At 36.0% G+C, this 20111-nt stretch overlaps 1 protein-coding gene across 1 annotated transcript; it reads left to right on the forward strand.

Moving 5' to 3' along the window:
* The first annotated feature begins 3208 nt into the window (after positions 1 to 3208).
* Positions 3209 to 13091, forward strand: LOC117340042 (fucose mutarotase-like). The gene is made up of 7 exons (XM_033901800.1): positions 3209 to 3322; positions 4013 to 4164; positions 4672 to 4740; positions 10155 to 10225; positions 10498 to 10599; positions 11505 to 11578; positions 12865 to 13091. The coding sequence occupies exons 2-7, from the start codon at positions 4083 to 4085 to the stop codon at positions 12911 to 12913; spliced, it is 447 nt and encodes a 148-aa protein (XP_033757691.1). The 5' UTR covers positions 3209 to 3322; positions 4013 to 4082; the 3' UTR covers positions 12914 to 13091.
* The last annotated feature ends 7020 nt before the right edge of the window (positions 13092 to 20111 follow it).

The following is a 20111-nucleotide window of genomic DNA, read 5'->3' on the forward strand; positions in this document are numbered from 1 at the left end:
CACAGGGGTATTAAATATTCCATTGCTTTTCTCACTGCTGCCTTTTTTTATTCGTTTCTTTTCTTCAGGTGTCTCCTTAACACTTATCCTCTTATGACCCCGGCTGTTGCGAGGACGTTGAACCCCCTAAAACAAAACTAACTAATAACGAAAATTGCCAGGCACAACAACATGGTATATTTGTAGTAGAGTGATTATTAATTCGAATAATTGCTGTAAAAATATTTTCATTTACTTAGAGGTGTTGATAAATCTGCTCGAAAAAACACGTAAAAAAGATATACGTGTGTAGCGTACACGTACACAACACATGCGTGTAATCGATCTAAATAAAATCTGGATGGTCATTCTCTCTATGTTGCTCTACGTTAGAATGATCATCTATATTTTGATTAGATTAGCCTGTAGTTTTCACGTAAGGGTTTTTAACTTCTGTAATAATTTGCTATTGCAGGCGTATACAGTGACGGTTATCAGGTCACGTGGGTCGAGGACGGGTCCACCACTGTATTGTTGACATTTTAATCCTTATATCTTATCATACTTATTTTAACGTTATTTACATAGATAGAACTATTACAGTATTTCAATGGTAGCGTGGGAATTTTTCTGCTAGCCAATGTCACCATTTCTTGCAGAAAGAACTGTAACTTTTTATGGAGAGATTAATTTCTTTTTGTAGTGAAAAAGAAAAATAATTATCGGAATTTTGTACACTATCATAACAATAATTGCTTTCTGTTCTTGTGTGTACAATAAAGTCAGCATATGGACGTTTTAAGAAACAAGAATTGCTTAAAAGATGAAAAAAAATTGTAGTATATACCTGGTTTAAGCATTGTCGATTCGTGAAAATGTGTTAACACTTAAGTGTCATAATGAGACCAAGTGTAGGATTTGCCTGCTCAATTTTTAGGTTGGTGGGGAAATCTAACATAAATTAATTGTATCATACCCTTGGCGCATATAATGTGCTTTTTTATGACGATACATAGCACTTTTCGTCAATACATCCCCCAGTAGGATCATTCACAAACGCCAATACTAGGTGTACACCCTCAATCACGAACCCCTATCATCATGTTACACGATAAGGGCCTCTGGACGGTGATATCTCTGTGTAGAAGACCATTGGTACCAGACGCCCATCCTTTTGTATTGCCGCCTTTATGTAATTGGGTGGATTTAAAGATCAACAGAGTCTTGACTCGCCTGTTCCTGGCCTCACTTGCACCGTTTTCAACTGCTTATTGTTTTTTTCTTCTCTGCTATTTGATCACTGATACGTTGGTGCTTTATACGTATCTTTGCTATACGTATAGTTTTGTCTCCAATTTATCTACCAAATGTTTGGTTTATATATCTAACGTCCTCACAACAGCTAAGGTCATACGAGTGCGGGTGTCATAGTGACACTTGTAGAGGAAAACAAAACACAGAACGACAGAGTATGGAGGAAAGAAAGGAAAGATTTCAAATTCAAGGGATGTAATGGAAGCAAACGATCTATTTGGGTATCTTCAATGTCTCATAAACAGAAGACAAAGAAGAACATACCCGATTATTCAGGGGGAGGGGGGCATGCAGTGGGATACAGCCGGCCTTTTTCTTGAAGACAAATACGAAATCACCCCGACCCTCCAAATAGTTGCCTCTCACATGTAGTACACGGGTTATGCAAGTACTCATTTTGACGGTAATAACCATTAGCAAACACATTTTAGCTTAACAAGAGGTACATGAGTTATGCAACAATTCAGTTAATTGACCTTTTGGGCACTGCCAATCAGAAGAGGGGGTCATCTTGGGCCAATATGTGCATACCATCAAACTGGCATACCAAGCTGATAGTATTAACCAAGTTAGAATGAATTCCAATCGAAATCAAACAAATGATAGTCAGACATGTGATTTCCCTATATAAACCATAGTAAAATTTAACCCCCCCACCTGCCAGGGGCAAAAGTAAGACCCCATGATTATGAAATTCACAATTTTGTTAAGCACCTTAAGACCCTTACATCTACTTATTTAGACCTTATTTGGGGCATGAGAAGAACATTTTTGAATTTTCAGTCATTTTGACTTCTTTTGGCCCTCAGTCCCATGGGGGATGGGGGACATATAATATACAGTGTTGGTTTACCTTTGTTTTGATGAAAACAGCAGAATAACTTGGTAGTAGGCTAAAATAATCGTTATATTGAGGGAGGAGACTCTAGTTTGCAGTCCGGGGTAATTATTTTGTACAGGCAACTATTTATAAAACAACTCACTTTTTATTGAAATGTTCCTAAAATAGTCGAACGATATTTTAAAAATCACCCGGTTCACCATCTTTAAGAGGTAAAATTGTATTTCCAAACGCAGATCAACTAGCTAGTATTGATTTGGAAACCTGTCGTGTAAAGCTGCACGGGCGCCTATAATTGATTAGCATTGTATGTAAATCTGACATGCCTACTCGATCGGGGTAGTCGAGTGCAAGCAGTGTTAACCTTTTCGTGCTAATGGTAACTTTCTTAATTTAGATACTCTTAGGATTAGCATTGTAAACGTATCGGTTAGGAATGGGAATGTATAATGTATCTACAAATGAATTCCTGGTAGATTTTGAATACAGATACGAATTACTGAGATAAAGAAGTCATACCAATAATGAATAAAGAAAAATCATAAAAATCAACATTGTTTTGCCTCGCCTACAACGACGTTGCAAGGCAATACTACATGGTATTTCTTTTCCAGTGGCGTTGTGAACGTTAACGTGAAAGATTTGCATTGAAATGCATTGCTAAAATGTATACGGTTTTGTTTGGTTTCATATTGTTTATGGTCCTATCAACAACTTTGGTCACTTGCAGGATGCATGCGTATGGTGAATGTGTTTAGGTGGCTGCGGTATATTCGTGTTTGTCTCTTTACGATAACGCCAAGTCCAACTTTAACAAAACTTGGCATATAGTTAGATCATATACATCACATGTAGTGGACATCTCAACACAGCCTTCATTTACGTAATTTAATGTAGAATTTATAGTCCAGTGCTGCGAATGTGGAATTTAAAGTTTTGTTTAGCTCAGATTCTAAAAAAATATTTCAACTTAACTTGATAATATGGACATCTCAACATACCATATAGATTATATAAATTCTATTTTTTTACTGTATATTTGGGTTAATACTATCGTCGACACAGGAAGTAGTCCACCAAGACAGATAAACACCACTTATGGTATAGAGATAAGTCGTGAAGGCAATACCTTGACCTGCCTCTACCTATTGACAGGTATTCGGATTATCAACTCGGAGAGGCAACAAGGTGAGTACAGTCCACTTCCTTGTCAATTTTTAATTCATATGAACAGTGGAAAGGATGAGAATATCACTTGTGTACTTGAAAAGACCAGTATTTAAAAACAGAAAAAAATATTGAATAATGGGACTGGTGCACCTCCGCGCCGTTTCTAAGATACCGGGTATATTTACACATATTAATATTTTAGGCCATTAGTTTCATTGATGAGTCCTTGATGGAATTAATATTCTTATAATAATATAGCTTATAATTCAATATTAATATTTTAGGCCATTAGTTTCATTGATGAGTCCTTGATGGAATTAATATTCTTATAATAATATAGCTTATAATTCAATATTAATATTTTAGGCCAATAGTTTCATTGATGAGTCCTTGGTGGTATCAATATTCTTATAATAATATAGCTTATAATTCACTTTTGACTTTACTGGCTATGCAAATTTGTATCCAAATGTGTTTATATTTACGGGCGACATGAAATATTTTGGTTTGTGTGTGAGATGTAGACCCAGGTTTGACCAAATGACATCACTGGGTAATTAACATTTGCTGAAGTGAAAAAATATACTAAAAATCCATTGCTAAAGGGCCATCCGTGATATTTGCTTTGTTGTATAGGATAGGTCTATCCATAAGAGACATGAATTATATCACGTCATCTATACTTAGTCTGTTTTTCACCTTTTTCAGGTCAAGACATCTTCAGGATTTCCCAAAGCCCCTTCAACATTCTACAAGGTCAGCAAGCGATAAGAACACGATGCCATTAAAGAATATTCCGAAGATATTGAGTCCAGATCTGTTACACGTGTTAGCTGCTATGGGCCATGGCGATGAAATAGGTGATAATTACAGTAGACTTGTTTGTTTTGTTTGTTCTACATAGAAACATAACTGTCCTGTCCTACCATGTAATACTGCCGTGTCATAAATGGCGCCATACAATTTTGCAATAACACTTGTGACGTAAATTAATTTATGATGTCAGTTTTGAAGGCGTTTAGCTGATCTGCTGCAATTTTATACCCGGGTATCGGTCTCCTGTTTTCTGATTCAGGAATGTCTTTTAACAATTATAGTGAGTGTACCTTGTCTTCGTGGTGCCTAAAGTTGTGTTCTGTTGTAAGCTGTGTTTAAGAATTGTGAAACAATATATTTCAATTAATTTTTATTTAGGTTTTAAATTATAGAATTATACCATCTAGGCTACCATCTACTGGCGTTATGTGTCGCCTCATCCCCTGGATCAATGTCATCCTAGTTCCCATCTTGGGATCTATTATTATCTCTGCGTGTCATGGATTCCCGGGTGCCAGCGCTTATGCACATTATTTTTTCTCGATTTTCAGTGCTTGTAGATATAGGGTTTCCTACAAACTCAGTTTGCAAGAACGGGCCGAGGGAAATTCGTGCAGAAGGTTAGTGATGTATTTCTAAATAAACTTTACAGCTTGTTGGTATATCATATTATTTCATGGCAAAATAAAACTAACTTCATTCTTTAATCTTAATACCGTCCCTTGTCTCTATTGTACAAACCAATATATCATTCTAACTACATGTATATTGTAAATGAATTGTCTAGACAGCCATGATGATGCTAGAAAACCCTCATATATTAGTTTAAACTATTAAGTTATCACTACGGGCCTCCACCACGCACAATTTATATACGTATACTGGTGTACAATTTGAGCTTTACGCCAAAGGGAGTGGCATGGAACCATTCTTGCCAATTAAACACTATGCAATGAAGCATCCAAGGGGTCTACTTGGAGTTTTAGATAGGAAGTAAAGATTGGGGAATAAAATCATTATTTAAGTGCATTTAAGATTATTTAAAGATGTTACTTCGCAGACAGGGTATACACTGCTCGTCACAAAAATCAATAAAATGGCACCCAATGTATAAATGTATATATATCGAATTAACATCAAGAAATGAAAAAAATAAATAAGTAACAGCGTCTTCATAATGATCTCTAAACACCGAAAGTAACATGCAAATATAGAGGCGGGGCACGATATAATTTATTCGAGACAAATGAAATATTTACACACTTTTACATTTAAAAAAATACAATTAGAATCATAACCTTCAGGGGAGCGGTAGTAGCGTAAACACTCAAATTTTTTGTTTTGTTTTAAATCATTTTTACTCGATGTCGGAGATGCAGCATCTTTAAATAATTACAATGCTAATTTAAGAAGTATAATTGCGTTGATTGTGCCAGGTTAAATAAAAACAACAGGACGTGGCGTTATGACATTCAGGCAATTTGTACAGAGGTAAAGATAATGTTTGTGATGCCTCTGTGTGACGATGGTTTTCTCTTGGTACTCCGATTTCCTCCCACACATAATTCCATACCATATCAGTGTGTCGCTAATGAAAGTATTAAAAGCCTTAATGTAGTACATTGTATACATCTTCACAGTACTCTCGAGTATACTGTTTTTTAGTAGTCATCATAAAATGTTCCACATCCAAGACGATATATTTTTATCATATTGACAGTTTGAGTCATTTTGGCCAAAGAGTACTATCAAAAGACGTTCACAAAACTAAATACACCAAACAGAAATCCTATTTAACGAACATTTGATTTGGTTTCATTTGTTTAAAGTCCTATTAACAACTAAGGTCAACACGTGAACAGGTTTTTTTCCGAATTATTATCTTTGAGTGATTGTTGACCCGTGTAGAAGGCGATTTTTTGTGCCCCGCCCCGCCTGGGTTGATTTCTTTGTTCAGGCGACATTCGAGAGCCCTAGAATAAGGCCCGCTGTATCCAACTGCATGCTAATCGTAGAAAGCGACTAAAAATGGACCCATGAAGAATGGTGGATTTCAGTTCGTGTCTTCTATTTAGTGGACATTGGAGAAACTGTAGTTGCATCCAATTTTTAGATAGTTATTTGGATATTCAAAATCGGCAAAAACGAAAAAAACTTCAAACAAAGGAAACATGTAAAATATAAATATAACTAAGGCTGGTCCCCAAGTTTCATTTGGATAATTAATCGGTTAAGTCGGTAGAGTGTACTTTGCACCAACGGGTTATTTCAGATAATTCAAAATTCTCTTTTTTTAAGTTATTTCAATGATTTTAAGTATCCGTTATAGTAAACGTTTGCATGATTGTTTCTTTTCCTGGTGCCATTTTGAGAAAATTTTGAATGCATTACAGAATCAAAGGAAAGTTTATGTAACTAAGAGTTGTTTTCTATTATACTGCTTTTCTTTTGAATTAACAATGACTGATGCGTTTCTGATTTTGTTTCATAACCTGTATACGTACAATGCACTTTTATAGATTTGTAGCAGGCTTTGAGTTTAACAAAGGGAAGGTTTAACTAACTATCGAGATACAAGTGATAAATGACCTTGTGGTAGATAACCATGTGGTAGTTAATCACGTGGTAGATAATCACGTGGTAGATAATCATGTGGTAGATAATCACGTGGTAGATAATCATGTAGATAATCATGTGGTAGATAAACATGTGGTAAATAATCATGTGGTAGATAATCATGTGATAAATAATCAGGTGGTAAATAATCAGGTGGTAAATAATCACGTGGTAGATAATCACGTGGTAGATAATCATGTGGTAGGTAATCATGTGGTAGATAATCACGTGGTAGATAATCATGTAGATAATCATGTGGTAGATAAACATGTGATAGATAATCATGTGGTAGATAATCATGTGGTAGATAATCATGTGATAAATAATCAGGTGGTAAATAATCACGTGGTAGATAATCACGTGGTAGGTAATCATGTGGTAGATAATCATGTGATAAATAATCAGGTGGTAAATAATCACGTGGTAGATAAACGTGGTAGATAATCATGTGGTAGGTAATCATGTGGTAGATAATCATGTGATAAATAATCACGTGGTAGATAATCATGTGATAAATAATCATGCGGTAGATAATCATGTGATAAATAATCACGTGGTAGATAATCACGTGGTAGATAATCATGTGGTAGATAATCATGTGATAAATTATCAGGTGGTAAATAATCACGTGGTAAGTAATCATGTGGTAGATAATCATGTGATAAATTATCAGGTGGTAAATAATCACCTGGTAAATAATCACGTGGTAAGTAATCATGTGGTAGATAATCATGTGGTAGATAATCATGTGATAAATAATCATGTGATAAATAATCACGTGGTAAATAATCACGTGGTAGATAAACATGTGATAAATAATCATGTGGTAGATAATCATGTGATAAATAATCATGTGGTAAATAATCATGTGGTAGATAATCATGTGGTAGGTAATATTGTGGTAGATAATCATGTGATAAATAATCACGTGGTAGATCAACATGTGGTAGATAATCATGTGATAAATAATCAGGTGGTAAATAATCACGTGGTAGATAATCACGTGGTAGATAAACATGTGGTAGGTAATCATGTGGTAGATAATCATGTGGTAGATAATTGATGTGGTAGGTAATCATGTGATAGATAATCATGTGGTAGGTAATCCTGTGGTAGATAATCACGTGGTAGATAATCATGTGGTAGATAATCATGTGGTAGGTAATCATGTGGTAGATAATCATGTGATAAATAATCACGTGGTAGATCAACATGTGGTAGATAATCATGTGATAAATAATCAGGTGGTAAATAATCAGGTGGTAGATAATCACGTGGTAGATAAACATGTGGTAGGTAATCATGTGGTAGATAATCATGTGGTAGGTAATCATGTGGTAGATAATCATGTGATAAATAATCACGTGGTAGATAATCACGTGGTAGGTAATCATGTGGTAGATACCCATGTGGTAGATAACCATGTGATAGATAACCTTTGAGTAGATAATCATGTGGTAGATAATCATGTAGATAATCACGTGGTAGATAAACATGTGGTAGATAATCATGTGGTAGATAACCATGTGATAGATAACCTTGGAGTAGATAATCATGTGGTAAATAATCACGTGGTAGATAATCACGTGGTAGATAAACACGTGGTAGATAATCATGTAGATAATCACGTGGTAGATAAACATGTGGTAGATAATCACGTGGTAGATAATCATGTGGTAAGTAATCATGTGGTAGATAATCATGTGGTAGATTAATAGAATCTTTTCCTACCTTGAGGGTGTGACAGAGAAATCTCAACCTGAGGGGGAGATTTTTGAATGTCCAACCCGAGGCTTGCCGAGGTTTTGGACATTCAAGAATCTCCCCCGAAGGTTGAGATTTCTTTGTTACACCCTCAAGGTAGGGAATGATAATTTTTCTCCCACCTCTTTTCTTTGTGTTTTCCCATCGGCGATCTCCGTCTGTTTGTAAACAAGTACACATGGGCGTATGAATATCATCTGTCAGGCAGTGTACTTCACGCCTCAAAATATATAACAATTTTGCCCTTCCTACCATTTCCACCAATCGTAACAGTGTCACCTGTTTGAAACATCTCCGAGATCGCTTTGTAGACCTGTATTATTGTGTACACAATTGGTTTGTTGACGTAGCAGACGACGTAATGTAAACAAAAAAAGTAGTTCCGGTAGTACTTCCGGTGAAGAAAGTGAGCGCGTGCAATCTGTCACACCCTAGGGTATGACAGATTGCACGCGCTAGAAAGACAGAGAAATCTTGTACACTCAAAACGGGAGACAAATCAGTGAAAGGTGGGAGAAAATCATGTGGTAGATAATCATGTGGTAGATAACCTTGGAGTAGATAATCATGCGGTAGTTAACCATGTGGTAGATAAACAAGTGGTAGTTAACCTTTAAGATAATCATTTGGTAAATAACCATGTGGTAGATAATCATGCGGTAGTTAATCATTTGGTAAATAATCAAGTGGTAGTTAACCTTTAAGATAGTCATGTGGTAGATAAACATGTGGTAGTTAATCATTTGGTAAATAATCATGTGATAAATAATCATGTGGTAGATAATCATGTGGTAGATAATCATGTGATAAATAATCATGTGGTAAATAATCATGTGATAAATAATCACGTGGAAGATAAACATTTGATAGATAAACATGTGGTAGATAATCACGTGGTAGATAATCATGTGGTAGATAATCATGTGGTAGATAAACATGCGGTAGATAATCATGTAGATAATCACGTGGTAGATAAACACGTGGTAGATAATTACGTGGTAGATAATCATGTGGTAGTTAATCATGTGGTAGATAAACAAGTGGTAGTTAACCTTTAAGATAATCATGTGGTAAATAAACATGTGGTAGATAAACATATGGTAGATAAACATGTGGTAGAAAATCATGTGGTAAATAATCATGTGGTAGATAAAAATGTGGTAGATAATCATGTGGTAAATAATCATGTGGTAGATAAGCCTCTGGCTAAAGTTGTATTATCCTATGGTGTTAGTAATAGAAAATATAATACCAAAAAAGTAAGCCTCTGGCTAAAGTTGTATTATCCTATGGTGTTAGTAATAGAAAATATAATACCAAAAAAGTTGCGTGAGTGCATTTTCTGGCGAAGGCCTTTTTATACATCATATTGTATGACAAGTTGAAATATTTAACGTTCCGAGCGTCGGAACATATTTTAATGACATATTGTATATTTATTGTAGTATTTGAATAATTCCTGATTATACAGTCAAGTCGCGTACTCCTAGTTTAAGAACTCTGAATTTAAGATAATGACATTACATTTGATAGAATTTGGCTATGGAAATTTTCGTTTTTGATCAACAGAAATTGGCACAAAATGGCTTAAACAAAGCGTTGCTGTTTCACCAAAACAAACTGTAAAAATCAATATGTACTTTTATGAATGTAGGTGTAGATGGCCCAACAATGCTGGATGCTGTCTTGGAACTTTTCCCACTAGACGTGTACGTGGACAAACCGGTAAGCGCTGCCTGCCTCCAATGATACAGTATGACGATTTTCGCTGGCGCACATTTTGTGTAAAACAATTTCATTTTGTTTTGTGGTAATACGATAATTTTTTTTTTGATTTTTGCGGCATTTTCAATTCATGTCTTTATGTTTTGTTTTAATTACAATGACAAGTAAATGGAATGAATAGATAAAGTCAAACTATATGCAAAGCTTTTAACAAGCAAAAGATGATTGCAAGACAAAACAATCTACTTGACCTTGGCATTGCTACATTGTAGGTAGCGTTTATGGATCTACTACCGGTTGACAAGGCTCGTAACTACCCGTGTCTCGTCAAGGACAAATTCCGGACACTGGTAAACAAACATGAAGGCAGAGAAGTATGTCATTTCACAGGTTATTTTATTGATCACTACGTGATAGATTATATGGTTTCCCAAGTACGATATGGTTCTGAATTGTTTTGTTCTTATTTTTACGTTCTGGGCGACCTAAAGATTGTCATAAGGACAAAGGATCGGTGGGAAAAATGATAAAATAACCGGTAATGGAATTCCTACCGACATGTCCAATTATTATTTGTGAAAAAAATCAAGCATATCAGCAAATCTTGAAATCTTAAAAAGACTTTGTAAACTGTATGAGGGATTATAGATTAACACTATGGAATAGAGGAATGCCAACTAATGCCAGCTTGGTCAGGAAAGATCACCCACTCAAGTCTACAAAACAATATATTTAAATGATTATTCGTAAAATTTATCCAAATTATTTTTCACAAACTCCCATTTCTCAAAGTAAGATCATTATGTTTAAATTCTAATGTCATCTTTTGTAAATACCAATGTGATGTATGTTTCGGAAAGGGCTCATACAAATCGGAAAACAAAATGAACTGCATCCCAAGACATTGTTGAAATAACAGTAGGCGTAGTATGTTAACACTTTGCGCAAGTTGTATAGAAATCTGAAATTTGAAAAAAAAAACGAATTAATACATTATCATCAACGTAATAAATGCAAAGAGACAAATAGAACGAAGAATGAACGATTTAATTTCCATTGTATTCACTGGTAATGAACATGGTATCATATTGATAATTAGGTCACAGGATTGTTTAGACCCACATATTTTGTTTAAAGAAGACTGATTCTGTCGATCAAGAAGATCAAGGATACACTGCAACGTCAAAAGTGTGTCATTAATAGCTTTAAGTGTTACGAGTATGTAGCATATTATATATGAAAACAATAAAATAACCTAATATGATTTATCTCATTTCAGGTGGGAATTGAAACCATGGAGCGTACAAGTTTTTACGAACGATGTAAAAAGGCATATGCCATCGTACATACAGGGTAAGAGGTGTTTTTTAATTTTCTTCGACGTGGTATGTTCGGTTTGGTTTATTATTGTTTTAAAGTCATATCAACAGCTAAGGGTTTGGTTTGATTTGGTTTGTTTTTATTTGTTTAACGTCCTATTAACAGCTCAGGTCATTTAATGACGGCCTCCCGTGTTTGCGATATGCATGCGTGTGGTGAGTGCGTATGTGTGTTTTGGGAGACTGCGGTATGTTCGTGTTAAGTCTCCTTGTGATACGCCGGAACTTTTGCCGATTTATAGTGCTACCTCACTGAGGCATACTGCCGAAGACACCCATCGGGACACCCCACCCGGTCACATTATACTGACAACGGGCCAACCAGTCGTCCCAATCATAATATGCTGAGCGCTATGCAGGAGTAGCATCTACCATTTGTAATGACTCTGGTATGTCTCGGCCAGGGGACTATGCCTGCTGTATCTCGCTGCCTGTCGTAAGGGGCGAGTTGGGACCCCTTGCAAGGTCGGGGTTGGATTTTCCTGGCCGGGGGACATGGGAGAACCCAAGATTAAGGCCCGCTGTATCTAACTGCATGTTGATTGTAGTTGGCGACCAATAGTGGGCCCTCTGGAGAATCGGGGCTTATTTCAGCGTTTGCTATCACGGGGACATTAAAGAAACCAAAAGAGATCGCATGTCTTTATTGCAACACTCATGATATCATATCGTTCCTTTCTTTTCCGAGAACTCCTCTTTTTTGTGCTTTGTTTTGTTACTCTAGGTGTCTCCTCGATACCCATCCTCATATGATTATGGCTGTTGCGATGACGTTAAACAACTGAAAACTAAAAAAAAACTCTTATTACTAATTGCCTTCCTCCCATCGAATCAATGTTGTATAAATCACAATATGTTAATGAGCGTGATAACTCAAAATGAGCAGAATTTGAAGGAAGAACTTTACTTCGCAATCATAGCAGTTTCATGTCGTATGCCTAATCGTCATAATTAGTCTTAAAATCTTGTTTGTGTCGTTTTACTGCCACATGCCAGTGCTATTGGAAATACATACATTGTATATTTGTATATATCGAATCAGAAGTCAAGAATTATTTTTGGTCAAATTAAGGTACAGCACACGTAACCCGTATCACTTATCCAAGAATGTACTCGTCATGTACTCGTCGTGAAAGTATATGTGTGTAGTAACAAAACGTTATCATAACAGAGCATAATTAATTGATAATTTTTGAAACTTTGTTGGAAAGCACACTTGTGGCCACGGTGTCTTCATGATATTCTTGTTTTTCTTTCCAGGGAGACAACTCTGTATGGTCATGTCATCTTAAAGAAAGGAATTGTGTAATAGCCTAAATCACAGTAACTTAATCCTCCGTCCAGGCAACGCTCTTTGAAGCCAGGCGTTTTTGAAAATACTTTTTGAACTGGTCAACGTCTGTGCGAATATCGTAAAATTTCTGTTTTGACATTCTTATACCATTAAAAAAACCCCGGATGATTCATTTTTCATCCATTTCAACAAATGTTATTGACTTTCAATAACTAAGTAGGATTGAGACATTAAGCTAAACCTAAAAATATTCCAGAAGTTCCTTCAAACTGAGTGACACATACAATCTATTCTAAGATGTATGTTTGTTCAAGAGGGATACAAAAATAGATGCAGTCAATTATCTTTCAAGAGGATCAACGCTTATGAGAAGTAATAAAACTACATGTTTTAGATTTAAACATGAAATACTCTCCATGTGGTAGAATTAGTCGAGATATTAAACCTAATAAGCATAACATACACACACGGATTCACGTCGTCATCAATTGCCACTAATCAACTTTCATGTTTTACTTAATTATACTCACAACTAATTGAATGAAAATATAAACCTTCGATAGCGGTAATTAGTTCTTGCATAAATTGGTACACAAAACCTGCATGGAAATTTGGAAAAAAAACCCTAAATATTGCCACTCAGTCTAAACATAATTGCAAATTGAATATTTCGTATCAGGTAATACGCCGGGAGTAATGTTGTATTGCAGATTTGCCCAGCCTACTACAATTACCTGTTATCAAAAGGAAGTACGGCAATAGTCACTAGTAAATAGGTTATAACTTCTACCACAATTCAAATGTCCATTACCACTAATTAATCATTTATTTTTGTTCAATTTCGGCTAAAGAGGTGAAACAGTCAAACAAATTTTCCCGGTCTGTCAAAGTGAACTGTTCCCTAGCGCCAATTCGATTGCAGACAGAAATCGCCTCTCGAGAGCCCCTTGCAAGCGTTTGTGTGATCGAGACTCGGTGTTGTTCAAGCACAGGGGATGGTAAGGCATTAGCGACCTTACATTGATAATTGAACACTCAGTTTCCATTATACCGCACCCTGTGTGTAATAAGTGTGAGTAAAAAAACGAAAGGTTATTTAGAGGAATTGCTAGAAAAGAGTCCGAAAGAATGTAACCAACGGTGCAGTGAACTTTCTCAAAAAGTATTGATAGCGGTTGTATCCGACACGTTTGCGTAATTTTAAAACAAATCAAGATAGTTACATTGATTCTTATATGTATTTTGTAATGAAACAATTGTTGAATATGGTTCAATGCCAAAGATACAGTTATCCTCCTGTGGAGTGTATGTGGTATCGTTGTAATGTTTCATATCAGCGTGTGCGTCGATAAATATTTGGTTTGGTTTGGTTTATTTTGTTTAACGTCCTATTAACAGCTAAGGTCATTTAAAGACGGCCTCCCGTGCGTGCGACATGTATGCGTGTGGTGAGTGCGTATGTGTGTTTTGGGAGGCTGCGGTATGTTCGTGTTAAGTCTCCTTGTGATAGGCCGGAAATTTTGCCGATTTATAGTGCTACCTCACTGAAGCATACTGCCGAAGACACCCAGCAGCACACCCCACCCGGTCACATTATACTGACAACGGGCGAACCAGTCGTCACACTCCAAATATGCTGAGCGCTAAGCAGGAGTAGCAACTACCATTTTTAAAGACTCTGGTATGTCTCGGCTAGGGACAGAACCCAAAGCCTTCCTCACAGGGGCGAACGCTCAACTAAAGGCCAAAAGTGAGGCATTATCAAGGGAGACATTAGGAAGAAGGAAGTTGACGCGTCGATAAATAAACAGAAGAATCAACAACATACACATATGGCTGTGTCAGAATGGTTTGAGGATAAATAAGGCGAGTCTCCTGGATATGGCTTATATCTGATAATTTTGGATTATTTAGGTACAAAAACAATTGATTCATCGGTCAACGGTTTGGTTTTGCATTGTTTAACATTATATCACCAGCTATGGTCATTAAGGGCGGCCTGCCCTGGGTGCGAGATGCATGCATGTGGCGAATGCGCGTGCATTTTGGGAGGATAAGGTATATTCATGTTTATCTCTTTGTGATAGCGCGGAACTGATGTTGACTGAAGCATTCTGCCAAACATATCCAGTAGAACACATCACCCTGTCTCATTAAATTGACAAAGGAGAAACCAGTTGCCCCCCCCCCCCCCCCCCCCCCCCCCCCCCCAAAGTATGGCCTGTTCCAGGGGACAGAGCCCAAACCCTTTCTGAGAGGGACGATCATGCAATGGGGGCAGCAACCTAAAAGCTAAGGTAAATTGTTATTCTTTTTATAACCATTAGACACTATTCAAACTGAAAATAGATTTTGCAAGTCTTTCATTGAAATTAATAATTATTCCATTTTTGATGCATATCTGTCAAACCATTTAATGTTATGAATGTTTGAAATATCTCAATCCTGAAGTTTCTGAAAGGCACATGATCTATATGTCCTCACATAATCATCCCTCGTTTTAATTGTTAAAACTATAAAATGTATGATGATAAAATGTAGGAAACCCATCAGTGCCATCTTGGTTAGTTCAAATCGATATTTAATTATCATCGGTACGATAGATATACGTTAAACACTCGTTCTTAATTACGATTATGATAGTGAAAACAAAACAATGCAAGGTATTTTTTTTTAATTATTTATTCACATAGAGCTGTCTCCCTGAAAACTGGACATGTCTTTTAAACTTGAATAACGTAGATCTAATGCCTTTAAAAACTTATTTTGTATGTCCCCATGGGAAAACATTGCCGTGTCGCGTATAAAATATCTCCTCTAATGCAAATTTAAAAACTTGAATGTGATCAGTAAATCATACAATGATACGCGATTCTAGACAGAAGAAATGTTAAATTTCAAGAATCAAAGGATTGTGAAGCACTTTTACACGTTTTTTATATAGATTTATTGTTCTTGGCTGGGCAAAAGTGCCACATTGTCTGTACAGATGCCTATCCGTATTAAATACAGAAACTTAATTCAGCTGTAAAGCATGCCCTAGGACTCGGGATAACCACTTGAGATAGTGGATAACTTTGTTGTCTTGAGAAAAACAAAAAGAGTTACTCTTCTTTATTAGCCATTTCGTTATGTCAAAGAATGGTAGCAATAAATCCCAGTTTTAATCCGGGATTCTATGGCAACAGAAGCATCTTCAGATGAGTAAGAAAAACACGTCACACCGAGTAACGTATCACTGCTGAAAAGCATTACCGAGATGTATTAGTAAATAAATTAATAATCGGATAAACGCTTGCTTCTTTTTATATCACAAATATGAATGCTGTTGAATTAGTAGTTTAAAGTATATCTGTAAATATTTTATCGTAAGAGATTACCACACCGGGCCTACTTCATATTTTCATTATTCAGAATTGTCTGTGGTACTGCACACTAACAGGACGGGGTCAAATAAGGACGGGCGTTCAGTTTCGGAATTAAGCCTTTGTTTTGTTTGAAGGGCCAACTGCTAATAAGAGTCATTGAGGGTACAACAATAAAGCCAAAATACGGTTAAAAACTATAAATAAATAGCGCTAGACCTCGAAGTTGCGACCTCACGCTCTCCGAGGGTAAATTTTTGCCTCAAGGGAAATTCCCACCAGCCTAAGCTGCAGAGGGGAACTATATTCTCCATTTTTGTTCATATCTACTAAAGTGTAAAGTCGAAATTAAGATCGGGGTGACTTAATTTTGAAACATCATAAAAAAGATAATGTGTTTTCTTGGATGTATATCAAAAGTTTACCCAAAAAGGCCCCCCCCCCCCTCGTTGTCGTTGGGAGACTAATTACAAGGTTACAAGGGGGGAGGGGGGGGGGGGGAATGAAGGTATATGTGTATATGTTTCTCTTCCAGCAGCATTTGATTTAGTTCATAAAATATCTTTCAAGAGGAAAATGAAAACGACTCTTCATCTGTACAATAGTTGAATATCTACTGTGCTATGTGGTATTTGTGAATATCTCATTCCACCGGAGTGTAGATAGCAGCAGCAGCAGCAGCACACGTATTGGGATACGGGCCATAAAGTCATCATCTTGTACAAATCTCAACATCAGTTGATCACACTCCTATAATACAATTTGAGCGTATGACAAATCATAAACAGAAAAGCTTGAACAGGTCGTATGCACTTTAAATGTTTTCAGCCTCTATATCGCGAGTTGGTGTCTTACTGAGACGTTTTCAAAAGTAAAATATTATAAAAAACAATTCTATAGGCATACCAATAGTACATTATGTTCTATCATATCCTGAATATATTTTGTAGCGACTGATTCAACCTATCAGGCTAAAACAGCCTTGTGGTGGAATTTATGGGTAATATTACAACAAAACAGCAAACGTTTAGTAACAATCAATTGGGAACTAAAATTTGTGTGGCAAGCACCCTGAATTGAAGACTGATTCCCGAATGTTTAGGTTTACTAACTTTGTGCATGATGAATATAGACCGTTTTGATGCAACTTAATGATCCTAATTAAGGTTGAAGTTTTTATTTCTTTATCAATAGATAGGGTATAATATGAAACCAAAAGTTATGTTTCAAAGTCTACTAGTGTCCTGCCGTATATTGGGATACAACGTTCAAGAAAATAGAGATATAATAAAAATAAAGTTATTATCAATAACAATGTTATCCTTTCCCCCAAACCACCAGAAATTCATATGTCAATTGTAAACTATCGGAGGATACGATGCTTGTTGAACATACGATTTGAGTATATGGCTAACAAGGGAAACGAAGGGGACAATCTATGTACTTGTATCCACGGAAACAAAATTTATATATCTGTTTACGATTTAGCTAAGCGACCACAGGAACGGTTATATCGTCTAAAGCCTTAATCATAACAAACCTCATTCCGAAAGCATGGAACCCATATCAAAAACTATTGATTCAATATCAAAGAAATGGTTGGTTTCATTGGGGCTTTTAGTCGGCATTTAGAGCGTGAGGTAGTGACAGAGTAATCGGGTCGATGTTGAAATTTCTCGGATATCCTGTTTTAGAATCGAATTGCTCCATTTAAGATAGTGTCGTTTTTAATCTTAACGAGCTGGTTAACGGCGGAAAGCCGGAAGAGATTTGTAACACGATTAATTATAATAAAAGTCATATCAGCGAATGATCAAGCAAATTGAGGACAATTACGTAAAAAAGTCAAGGTATTCTATTGTAATTGGAGATCATGGTTACAGTTTCAGATGATTGATAATAATTTAGGTAAATATGTCAAGGTCTATTGTGTTCTTTCAGGTCAAGGTTGATATTGCATAAAACCGCAAAAATATGGATCATTTCGATTTATAGTAGGCCCATTTTATGGTGGAGTCTTTAGAAATATCACTATCTTGGAAGACAAAAATATTCATAGACCCTTTTCACAATCAATGTTGTTATCTCCCCTACCGTTGTGATATTCAGAACGCGTCGAGAGGTGAATAAATCATTTCTGGTTAGTATACGCGAGTCGCATTCAGGTTAGTCTCGAATCCAATTTTATTGACAACGGCAAGTAAATCCTGACAATTTGTAAATTTATTTTTTTATTAAAGAGTATATTTTACAAAATGTACCGGCACCCGCCATACATTACCGTTTCATGTTGTTTTTACCGGTGCCCGTGCAATGTAGTCTCAGTTTTGTAAATACATGTAAGTTACTTCCCTGGTCGGTAATATATCCTGTACCTCCTTCGATATCTTGTAGAATATGTACGAGTATTTAAGGTGACACTTCAATTCAACCGTGTGACTGTTGATAATCGATTTTAAGCTAATTTCAAGCAAAAGTTTTGAGTCAATGCTACTTCCAACAAACATTTTATTAACGATGGTCTGATCCGACAGTGTAAGGCTGATTTTTGCATCTTGCAGTGATTTATTACCAAAGTAATTATTTTTCCTTTTTTCCCTTCATTTCATATTCTCCGAGGTTTCTTGTCCTGGTTACTAAATATTCAAACAACTTAGGATATAACATGGAGGTAACTGCCCTAGATTTCAACAGCAAAGTCAGGTCTCCTGGGAATTTACTTTAAAAATACACCCTTTCGTAAAATTTACATTGAAGAAAATAACCTTTTACAGATTCTTCATTTGTTTTATCTAACGAAGTTCAAAATCTATGTTTAAACTAGAATATCAGTGGGGATTTTGTTTAAATAACGTTATAATTTGGATATAAAACTATATGTGAACTAGTCTGTGCTGTTGTGTGTAACAAACACTGTGTCATCATACCGTTTCAAGTCCTTGAATTGTCACTGTGAGGACACTTTATAGTAGGGCACTTGTGTGACCACATGCCTTCATGACCTTTGTTGTTCCGAAAACTCTTCTCGAAACCTACAAATCCAAAATAATCACGGCAATTCGGTATTATATATACTAGAACAACTACGTTTACAATGACAAGATAGTGTCGTTGGTACGGAAACATCTAAACGTCGCTATAGGAAGAAGTCTTTCGCCATAGACCTAAATAAGTTAGGGGCTCGTTTGGGTATAGCAAAGTCTGCAAAAAGAGGCGTGAAAGCACGATATTCATCGACTGATTTTACGTTTGTCTATTAATTTACGATAAAACAGCAAAATTTCTATTATGCATCAGTCTTAGTTCTCTGTGGCGCCACATATATCAACTTTTATATAGTTCCACCTTGCAATATACGTTTTTCTCTCTAAACTATTATTGAAACGAAGGCCATTTATTGTTGCTGTTCTTAATATTGCCTTATCGTTGAGAAAAAAAACAACCTTTATCTTTTTTTAAATCCCCACAAGTAACACATGCAATGTAGGTTGTTAAACAACATCACTTCTCTCTGTCGCCTATACCGATGGTATCGCATAGAGAGACCGCCTTTGTAGTTTTTCAAAAATTACTATATCAAAAGAACAAGGCTGAAAAGCACTTAACAGGGTGTGCAAAAAATACCAGCTGACCGATAAATATCCTACTTGATCAGACAGTTAGAAGTTTTGGAATAAAAAATAGGTATAAAACAATTATAATTTTCATTTCATTACGTTTCAGTGGTCGTTGTATTTATATCAAACTACCCATTGAAGCGTTTCGATGAATCTGATCAACAGCAGAGAGTGTGTTATAAGCGCTTTATCAATATCAATGTTCAAAGCGGAAAAAGAATACACGGGATA

This window comes from Pecten maximus, chromosome 12, assembly GCF_902652985.1.
Source record: "Pecten maximus chromosome 12, xPecMax1.1, whole genome shotgun sequence".
NCBI lineage: Eukaryota > Metazoa > Mollusca > Bivalvia > Pectinida > Pectinidae > Pecten > Pecten maximus.

Excerpts from the sequence above, each read along its gene's own strand:
- LOC117340042 (XM_033901800.1), top strand. The coding sequence starts at position 4,083 with ATGCCATTAAAGAATATTCCGAAGATATTGAGTCCAGATCTGTTACAC. Across the intron at positions 4,165-4,671 it reads GGGCCATGGCGATGAAATAG|TGCTTGTAGATATAGGGTTT; the intron begins GTGATAATTACA and ends CTCGATTTTCAG. Across the intron at positions 10,600-11,504 it reads ACAAACATGAAGGCAGAGAA|GTGGGAATTGAAACCATGGA; the intron begins GTATGTCATTTC and ends ATCTCATTTCAG.